This window comes from Cervus canadensis, chromosome 7 (assembly GCF_019320065.1).
Source record: "Cervus canadensis isolate Bull #8, Minnesota chromosome 7, ASM1932006v1, whole genome shotgun sequence".
NCBI lineage: Eukaryota > Metazoa > Chordata > Mammalia > Artiodactyla > Cervidae > Cervus > Cervus canadensis.
In genome coordinates, this window is record NC_057392.1 from 41,502,911 (window position 1) to 41,513,625 (window position 10,715).

Here is a 10,715-nt window from a genome sequence, read left to right on the forward strand (position 1 = left end):
TAGAATCAGAACGCTTATATTTGAATTCTATTAGAACAATTTTCTGGCCAGGTAATCTTGAACAAGTTGCTTCCCCTCCCTAAATCTCATTTACCTATCTATAAAGTGGGGATAATGGTACTAACTACTTTTTGAGTTGTAATGATTAAAGTGAGCAGCTGCATTTGGCAGAGTGCTTATTAGCACATAATAAACATTCAATAGGTGTATCACCTGTCAATCATGTATTATTCATGGCCCCTTTCTATTAAAGCAACCTACTTATTTTTGGCTTCCTGAGACAAGGAATTCAACATGATACAATTAATAGTAATGAAAAATGGAGTATTACTGTTAATGCTTTGCACCAATGTTACTAATATTTTTGCCTGCCTGCCTACTACCATCTCTTTGGCTTTAGGGCATTCTTATTCAATGCTAGGCCTATAAATTCACTTAAATTTTATCATCATCTAAAACGTGAGTTTCTATGGGAGTTCCCTGGTGGCCCTAGTAGTAAGAATTCTGGGCTGTCACTGTCGTGGCCCAGGTTCAATCCCTGGTCCAGGAACTGAGATCAGGCAAGCTGAATAAAGCAGCCAAAAAAAAAGTTTAATTTAAAAATAAAATACAAATTTCTAGGAAAATAATACCTCCTTCATCAGGAATGTTTACTTTTCATTATTAAACTGATCTAAAAGGACAATCAAGAAATTAACAACTCCAGATTATATTAATAAGGGAAATGTTAAAGGTTCATATTTGTGCCATTGTTGGTCATGGTATCCTGAAGACAAAAGGAAAAGTTGGTTTGACAAAATTAGTTTCAAAATAACCAAAACATCACTGCCTCAATACAACCAAATTAAAATGCTTCTAAGGAAAGTATTCAATCTAAAAATATAAGCTACAACCATTTACGTAATTTCAACTTGCATTTCAACTTTGAAAGTAGACCTTTCTTCCCAAAACATAAGCACAAGTGAGAAAAGCGACTGTAAAATAAGAATCCAAATCTACGAAGTTGTGTCTTTGAATCCTAGGCCAGACCAAGTATACTACAGACGTAGGTATAAACTGAAATAATTTACTCAAAGTCCATTGTGTGCCGAATATTAACTCATTAAAAAGAAAAAACAAACCCAGAATAAAAACCGTAATAATAAATAGAAATAAACATTGGTTTTATCAATTTAATGATAGGAAACTTCTGGGAAAACAAATTGTTCTCCTTTAGGTCAGTTTTTCCTTGCTTTTCTATTCACATGAGAGTATGTGCTCAGTCATGTCTGACTCTTTGGGACCCCATGGACTGTAGCCCACCAGGCTCCTCTGTCCATGGAATTCTCCAGGCAAGAATACTGGAGTGGGTGGCTACGCCCTCCTCCAGGGGATCCTGCGGACTCAAGAGATTGAACCTGTGTCCCTTGCATTGCAGGCAGATTCTTTACCATCTGAGTCACCAGGGAAGCCTTCTATTCACACCAGTCTTCATATAAATAAACATTTCTATATCACACTCAACCAAAGTCAAAGACAATTATATACCTAAGGATGATTTGTACAACCCTAGATAGAAGCAAAGATTGCAACCTCTACTTTAAAATCAATGAACCATGAAAATATTTCTACCCTTGCAATCATGCAAGATTTCCTTCCTCTCCACACCACTCCCTTCAATTGCCCCCCCCAAAATAGGCTAGAAAAATGATGCTAAACATCCAATAAATTATTTACTCATGATGATTACGTTCTTAGTAGAACAATATCTGGGAAATCAGGTTGGTCTTGTTAGTACCAGATGTAATCCCATCACACCCACGTGCTCTGCCCCTCCATTCTCCTGTTGCAGGGTGGAGCATCACAAGAGACTCCACAGTCCCACAGCCTGCCCAATTCCATCCCTGTCCCACAATCCCATGAGTGTTAAGTATGGAACTGTGGCACCAGGGTCAGCACACGCATGTTTCACAGCCTTCTCTATACATAAAGAAAACACACACACAAAAACAGACCTACCCTGGTCTCAGAATCTGCTGCTGACACTTAAGCTGGCTTCCCCAGCCTGCCTGTTTCTCCAAAACAGTATCTCACACTGGCAACCCAAGTTCAAAACAAGGGGCGGACAGCACAGGGTACAAGTACGTGCTGATTTCCAACTGAATCACACAAATGAAATGAGAAGATGTCACCTCATTTTCTACATACAATTCCCAATCAGTCGTGAATTGATTTATGAATCTCTGGGTTCCCTTGGAAGTTTTTCTTAGCACTTGTGCCTTTAAGTCATTTCACAATTAGCATTCTAGGGGCACATTTAATAAGACAGCATGCAATTCTTATATGACGGTCTAGTTTTTCAACAACTCTGGAAAGGTCTGGTTGGGAAGGGAATGAAATTTTAATGAAGATAAAATTCTGGTTTTCAGTTTCACACATGAGCTCTCTTTCACACTAGAAAATCTAGAAACTGGTGAAATTCTAATAACCTGATTTTTATATGAGATTAAACTCCCTCAGGAATAGAGTAACTCTAAGTTGTCACCTACTCTTTGGCTTTAGCCACCATACAACTAAATACTGCACAGCAATATGCAACTACTATTATTCTCACTAAAGAAATTTGATATAAAAAATCCTGTATGAAAAAATAACTTCTCACTGACTTAGCTAGGAAACTAGCTAAATTTTCACTAATAATTTATCAAAAGACTTATTACTAATATTTTAATAATAAATCACCATAGACAGCACCTTACAGTCTCCATTTTGAGTAAAATATCATGTGATTTTACAGAAGAACTGTCTAGCCATTAACATTTATCTAATAACACTTGAATATGAACGCAGACCAAAAAAAAAAAAATGGTTACACCACATTGAGGTTAAAAAAAAAAAATCAAATATACTCGTCTAAACCGGATGAACATTTAGCACAACCAAAACAAAAGGCAAAAAGTAAATAAATGAATAAATCAACTTTTAATTTCTTCTGGAGTCTGCATATTAACATTATTTTAAACAGCAAGGTTTACCTAAAATAACCATTATTTATGAGACTAGTTTTTAAGAATGTACCAAAGATTGAAGGCTGTATAAAATATCTAAAATTTTTATGTTACAGCTTAGTCCAAAAAATACTTTCATTGTTTTCAAATATATTACCATCGGGTTATTATAACTAGGTTTCAAGTGTGAGATCTTTTGAATTTACATTAAAAATTATTTTCTTTTTGAGAAATGGAAAGAATAAAAACTCTTAGTTTACTACTCCTGAAAATAAATCCAGCATTTTTAGACATAGAAAAATTAGAGACAGTGCAATTAACAGACTGTTAAATACAATTGCCAGTAACCAAGTGCTATCTGTTGAATTTCAAGAAAATCTATTGCATATTAAATTTTTACAAAGTGAACTCATCTATCATCTCAGCACTTTCTCAACTTTCCCATTACAATCAACAATATAACTTGGCGGTCAAATCTTCCAGACCAGTAACATCAGAATTTATTTTTAACTCCTGACTCCTTCCCAAATATTCCCCCCTTCAATCCAATCCAAAGTCCTGCCAGTTCATTCACGCTGTCTCTCAAATGTGTTCTTTTCATCCGATTTTCAATTTTGCTTTATATTCTCTCATTATTCACAACATACTCTACTACTCCCTAAAAGGGATCTGATGTCTGGTTTCTAACCCATCAACTTTGCTGCTCAAACCATCTTCAAATATTTTGTTCAGCAACCTATAGTATATTCCAAACTCTCTTGAATCTCAACCAAAGTCCTAAGACCCCTCTGCTTTCCATCAGTTAACATATTTCTCAAATTCCATCTCTTCTTATTTTCCTATTTAGGCCCCTTTTATTCAGATTTACTAACCTGCTTTATAAATACAAAAGTACAAAAGTCACCATCTCTGTGCCTCTGTCCGTTCTGTCCACCTAGGATCCTTTATGCTTCTCAATTCAAGTTACTGCCTCCTTTAACAGCTGCCTTAAAACATACCTCTGTAAGAAGTCTTCCCTCCAAGCCATCTACTTCATGCCTTTATTTTTTGTCCCTCTGAACAAAATATTCTGTTTGCATTTATAGTCTTGCAGTCATCATATATTACTGTTCTCACGTTTTGTCCCATAATCTGCCTCAAAAACTAAGCTTCCCAAACCAAGGACTATAATTTCTTATCGCTTAAAAAGGGGTCCCTTAGAACACCAGCACTCCAACAAACACTTTCTTCCAAAATGCATTTAAAGTTAAGGTTGTCAAAAACACATAGTCAGCACTGAACTCCAACTTCTTAAATGTTAAGCTGACCTATATGGTAACAGAAAAGTCAACATTTTAACCTGCACTTTGCAAGAGTTGCTCCATCTTCAGTCAACATCCACACAGGATTCAAAGAAAATCCTGTGAACTAAATGAAAAGTCCCCAAATTTAGTATTATTAGGTATCCCATTCTGCTCTCTGAATAAACTAATTACCCAAGATTGATTTCGAGTGGTCTTTAAACCAAGATGAAAAACATCCTAACACTCTAGTACCACAAGAGGCTCTTAAGGAGCTATTATAAGATTTGCTTCATCATAGCTGAAAATTACCCCAGAATTTTAAAATATTCCTCTCAAATGACCCCATGAATTGCTTAGAAAGCTTGACCATTCCCTGAAAGATGCATCATCAGCTTCCCTCTTCACATACTCTGCATTCTGAACTAGCTAGTCACCAAAAAAAAATTTAACTCTCAAAAATAATCTCCCATTCAGCTATTACCTTAGACTACCCTGTTTCAGACAAGTTCCAAAAGCCACCATGAATTGAAATCCTGAGTTCAAATAAGAATGTTCATTTTATAATCAGTTTCACATAACAGCATATACTTTTTTTTTAATCTCAATTCAATTCTCTCCTTCTTCTAAGCAGCAAAACAGTTTTTCTTTGCCCTCATTCATGCCCCTTTCTGAAGGAATAAGGAAACTATAACACAGATATTTTTGTCAAATTCTTTAAGTATGTTTAAATAAACTGTCATTAAACATCACATAAACATATCTATAAGTAGAGATACATTAAAACACTGGATACTGAGTATACCAAACACTGAAAATAGACTTTTTGAGCACAAATCTGGGAAGAGTATAGACGTCTAGCAACAACCTTGAACAAAGCCCAAACACCCCTATTAAATCTGGGACCACAACCTTCTGCAAAACCTGAGATGGAAAAGTCTAAATCCATATTCTTCTAACTTCATAGTCTTATCTGAATTCGAAAGGAAACCAATGCAAGACTATTGTAAGTAGTCCTAAGAAGGAACCCCTGAACTCTAGATCATTTAGCAAGTACTGAAAGCAATGGCACCCCAAAGCTGAACTTCAATGATGAGTCAGTGACAATTAACATTCAACTTACTATTTGGCAACATGACAACATAAGCCCCATTCAAAACTCGGGCCTACTTTCAAGTTACCTTTTGATTAAACATTAACTCTACAGTGATAGATTGGCAATGTCAAAACGGGAAGGCTAAGAGATAACATATTAAACCATGTATCCAATTTAGAACAATGCATATTGAGATACTACTGCTGCTATCAGCGGCCGGTCCCTTCTAAAGAGACGAATCAAAGCTCGCCTTCAAACCGAAATGTGGTTACTTAGCAAGTTCATCTCTGGATTAAGAACAAATACTTTGTATAGTCACACAAGCAAGAAAGAAGTGTTAGGAGACGGCGACATTTACCTCTTCCATTAAGTATACAAAACTATGGTAACCCTCGAGACCTGAGCTAACTATACTATCCCTCATTCCAAAAGACACACTCTGGAAAAGCACATAATGGTTTATGAATCTTGTCCTTCGCTTTATTCAAAAGGATGAGCAAGTAAACACTTCCATCACTATTTTAAGGTGGAAACACTCAACCACTTAATAAAGCTATCAATTGCTAGAAAACTATAAGAAAAGAACTAAGTTTCAGACAAAATCATCCAAATAAAAATCCCATTCCCTCGATTCAAGGTTAATGAGACCTGGGAAGGGATATCGCAGGAGGAAAAAAGGAAGCTGCCTCATCCTTCACTGAAGACAGGTTTTTGCCCTTTCCCATTACCTCTGTTTTATCAGCAGGTCTTGTATTTTAAGATCCTGACATTTCAAAGTCTCTTATTCAAAGGGGAGGTGAAGAAGGGGTGTAAAATAAAATCAATACTCACTGCTAACTTTCATGCTGCCAAAAGCTGAAGGCTGCTGCACTGGCTTGCAGCTCTCCGCAAAGGAGGTGGTTCTGGGCCGCCCTGACATGATCACTCTTTTTCCGATTCACCTTTTTTCCTTCCTTCCTCCTTTTCTTCCTTTTGTTTTATGTTGGGGTGTTAGGTTAATGATAAATGCAGCATTAAGTTCTCCCACAAGAAAAAGAAAAAGACTTCGTCCTCTTGCCTTTTCACTTCTTTTGTACAGCTATTAAAAAAAGCGAGCGATGTATTTCTCCTTGAAGACAGATCAGTACGAATATTTAACATATAGACGATCCGGGGCTGGGGGGAAAAATACAATTCTTTCCCCTCCCTTTCCTTGGAGAGCAGAAATGGGTGGGAGGTCCTAAAAAATATATATCACGTGAAACGGGGACAAATACTGGATTGAAAATAAGTACTCTGAATATTATATTTTCCTCGGGGATTTTTTTTCCGAGTCAATGAAGAAGGGAAGCGGCGGAAGGATCACGAGTCTCACGCTTGAAAAGAAGGGGGGATGGGAAGGAGGGAGGGAGAGGGAGGGGTGGCTCGGAGATGCGTCGGGAAACGCTGCGGCTCCGGCAGCGGCAAGGATCCGGCGGGCTGACGGCGGGGGCCCGGCGAACTGGAAGGCGGCGGAGTCGCGAGTCAGTCAGAGTCGGGCGGTGGCGGCGGCTCTTCCCCTCATTGCGCCAGGAGCAGCTGCAGGCGGCGGCTGGATCCAGCGGCCATGGCGGCGGCGGAGGCAGCTCCCTTCAGACCCCAGGCAGCGGCTCCTCGACTGCTCCCCATACGCCGGGGACATGGGAACCCGGCAACCGCTTCCGTCCCTCGGGGCCCCCTCCCCCGTCCAAGGCACCAGCGCGGCCGCCCTCCCGCCCCTCGCTTCTGCACAGTCCCGCTCAGGAAGTGTCCGCGCTTTGCCCCCAGCCCGGAGCCCTGTCAGCGGCTGCGGGGTCGGCTCCTCCTCGCTTCCTTCCTTCCTTCCTTTGTCACTCGGCCCGGGCGGCGGCGGCGGAGGCAGCAGCAGCAGCAGCAGCAGCACGAGCCCGCATTCGCCCGGGTCGGGGGCTGCTCTCTGTGAGGAGTGCCGTCTGCGCAGCCGCCTAGCTCTTCCCCACACCCCCTCCCCCCTCCTACTTGTCCTCCGCCTCCTTCCTCCCCCACCCAGCCTTACACCGCCCAGCGCCCGGCCGCCCGCGTAAGAGGCGTCTGGGAATCGCCGGCCGAGCAGGGCGTCCGCCCCCTTCGACAGGGGAGCCGAAACCCGAGCGGAACCAATCACGGATGTCGTTTGTTTGCGGATCCTCCCGGAAAAAGCCGATTGACCTGAAGAGCCAATCAGGAAGTGTCGCTGGAAATTCACGCCCAAGGACGGAAAATGCCGAAGGTAGCCGACCGAGGAAAAGGTGGGTTCGCCTTGTTCTGTGGCTGGCTGGAGGAGAAATTCGGCAAAGACAACAGTGACCAATCAGAGTCGCTGGCCCTCAGGAAAAAGCTTGAAGAGTTAAGGACGGTGAAGCCCGGAGTCGCTGGCGAAACCGCACGGCTGGGCGCCGCGGCCGCTTTGTAATTGGCCGAAACTCCGCTGGGAGTGCAGCTCCCTCGGTGATTGGTGAAGGGAATGGGGCTTCCGAGGACAGTCTGGCCAGTCAGGACGTCTCCTCCCTCGCCGAGGTGGGGAGAAGTAGAGAGCGAAGGGAGGGCGTCTATAAAGCGCCTTCTCATTGGCCTGAAGCTCAGGAGCTGGAATGGGGGCAAAAGGGAAAAGGAGGGAGGCCGAAACTCGTAGCAGTAGCCAATCTGCACCCGCTGCTGTCTAATCGCAAGACCTAGCTGCAGTGTGATTGGCCTTCGGCCTCCGGCGGCAGTCCTAGGAGCGGGGAGAAGCGCGACTGGGGTCGTGGCGGACGGTCTGACGGGCTCGCCTGCGGCCACTCGCAGCTGGTGTGGAAACCGCATATAGGGAGCGCGAGCCGGTGCGAAACTGCTGTGGTCGGTGGCGCTGGGTTCTTCGCTCCAACAAACTGAGGGTTGAGGGGCTCTCCCCACCCACTGGAGGCTCTCGGCGGGGCGGGGCTAATTCTGTGCGCCTGGGGCTCCCCTCCGCCCGCGAGAGCGCATCCCGTGCACGGGCGTCTTCCCCGAAAGGGCCAGACAGATCCAGGGCGCCTCTCAGGCTGCGTGCGAATTTTCGGACATTCAGCTGAGAACAAAGCTGCTAGAGAGGCAGCGCCCCTGGGCGACCGCGCCCCGCCCAGTTGCGGAGGCCATTGATAAGAGTGAGGGCGACTGCGCCTCGTGCGCGCTGCCAAGCCCGGCCTTCCAGAAAGGCCCCTGAGAAATGAGCTCATGCTGGCTGAGCGCCCTTCTAGGGTGCGACCGGTCGGCGCAGAACGGCCCCCGAAAGCAGGTGAGGGGAAGTGCAGTCAGGCCGGATATCCCGAAGCCTCTGAGGCAACGGAGAGCCAGAATAGCCCTTGGTAGTTTTTGGTTTTCTGGAACTAGGGTGATCTATAAAAGTACTATTTAAGTAGGTTTCGCACATAGGCCAGTGTTCAAATTCGTGCGGTTTGCCCAAGGACAGAGAGGTATGGTTACAGAAAAAGTAAAATGAACAGTTGCCATCCTAATTGTAATCCCATGGTACCTGTAATTTCCACCTGCAGCGTCATCCCTTTCTATTCAGATACCATCTGTAGCGAGCACATATAAAAATTACTTGATCAGGGTGACTAGCTTTTGGAAAACTGATGAGGAACTTAGGACAGAACAAAGTAAGCTTTGATGGAGGACAGGAAAGGTCTAGATAGGGTTTGCAAACTCGAATGTTTATAGGGGCCAGAAAAGTAAATGAGTGAAACTGGCCTGGTGTAGACAATGGGGAGTGATAAGCAACGTGGCAAATTGGAGTGTCTGAGCTGTAACTGAAAGGAGCAGCTGTTCGGCTCCAGCAGATTGTTACTCTGAAGAATGTGGATATAGTGGTCTGAGATATTCTGTCCCCTTCCCCCCATCCCCGCCAGGAGAAACCCTTATAAAGCATGATATTTGTATGAAATCTCTCGATTTTTACACCAATATTTCCAAACTCTGCAGGCCAAACTAAAAATATTGCAGGGTAGATGTGACCAACCTGCAATCAATTTGTAATCTCAAATCTGGACATAGGTTTTTGATAGCCCGGGAGTGGTAGAAGCTCTTGTTCTTTGCAATGAAGACAGGACATGAGGTCTCTGGATGTCATGGAGAAGGGTAAAGAATGTTGAAAGCAAACTCAGTGCATGGCAGCTTTGTCAAATGATTGTTGCCTCTCCCTGCAAACTACCATGTAGACCTTTGCCACTAGTCCCTAAAGTGCTGTGAGGTAAAGCTAGAAATCCTGCCTTCTTCTTTACTCCCCATCTCTACTCCCAGTTACACTGGCAGGAAGCTGAATGACAAATGTTAGGTTATACAAATTGGAAACAGCTATTCAATTGTATATAATAAAATACAAAAATAGTCTACCTGAGGTTATGATTAGTAGCTTTACTGTTGCTGCCTTCAAATATTTTGAGCTGACACTTTTAAAAAAATCTGATCAGAGGATGGGGTGGGGAGGTGAGTCTTATAGGAAAACAAAAAATAGTTCAATTTAGAATTAGGACATAAAGAGGGAGAAATTTATGAGAAAATACAGTACCACTGAAAGTAACATTCAGTGATTGTTTCTCTGAGCTTTCAAACTTACTCCACCTTCTCACTTGCTGTTAACCACTTATCAGTTTATAGTAATTTTAATATTTATGTGTTTATAATGTGCCAGATGCTGTTCTTAAGTGTTTCACACATACTATCTCAGATTATAATCATAAGGTATAAGTAGTGTTATCACCTCCACTTTAAAGATAAGGAAACTGAAGGTCAGAAATATATACTGACTTACCTAAGGTCCACAGAGCTAAAGTAAGCAGACCTAGGATTCAGATTCCTTGTACTTCTCTCAAACACAGTTCTCACCTCCCCTGGTCTTGCTTTATCTTAAAGTCTAAGCCTTATGTCTTCAACTGTGTGTGCTTTGGGTTCTGTCAGGGCTCATTAGTTGGTCCCTTGGAGAGATCAGTGATTCCGAGCCAAAGTAACAAACCAGAGGGCTAGAAAAAGACACAGGAAAGCTGAGTGACACAGAACAGGTGAGTATTGTAGTTGGGGGGATGAGGTGGGTAAGCCTGTCCAAAAGATAAAATGTACAATGAACTGGCTTCTAGAGTAATAATAAGTATTTGTACAATACTTTGCACTTAGGAAGTACTATTGTGTTAATGAAGTTTACAGAGTACCATTATGGAACTATTATTCTGTTTTTATAGATGAGGAAACTATACAGATGTCTTGCTCAGAATCACTTAGCTACATTTTTAACTGAAACTAGAAGAAAATATAGGCAGGTGTAATAATGAGGATAGCAAAGAGAGTATGAGATGCTGTTTATTTAGATGAACCCAGGGCCTGTCA

General features: G+C 42.5%; 1 protein-coding gene across 5 annotated transcripts in view; it reads right to left on the reverse strand.

Moving 5' to 3' along the window:
• Positions 1-6,379, reverse strand: part of GSK3B (glycogen synthase kinase 3 beta) — a 206,182-nt gene extending 199,803 nt beyond the window's left edge. For all 5 annotated transcript variants that reach the window (XR_006270564.1, XM_043475009.1, XM_043475007.1 and 2 more), the window contains exon 1: positions 6,195-6,379. Coding sequence is in view for 4 of the 5 variants with exons in the window: in XM_043475009.1 (XP_043330944.1) it covers positions 6,195-6,282 (88 nt within the window). In the remaining variant the exon portion in view is untranslated. The remainder of the gene's footprint in view (positions 1-6,194) is intronic.
• Positions 6,380-10,715: the final 4,336 nt, after the last annotated feature.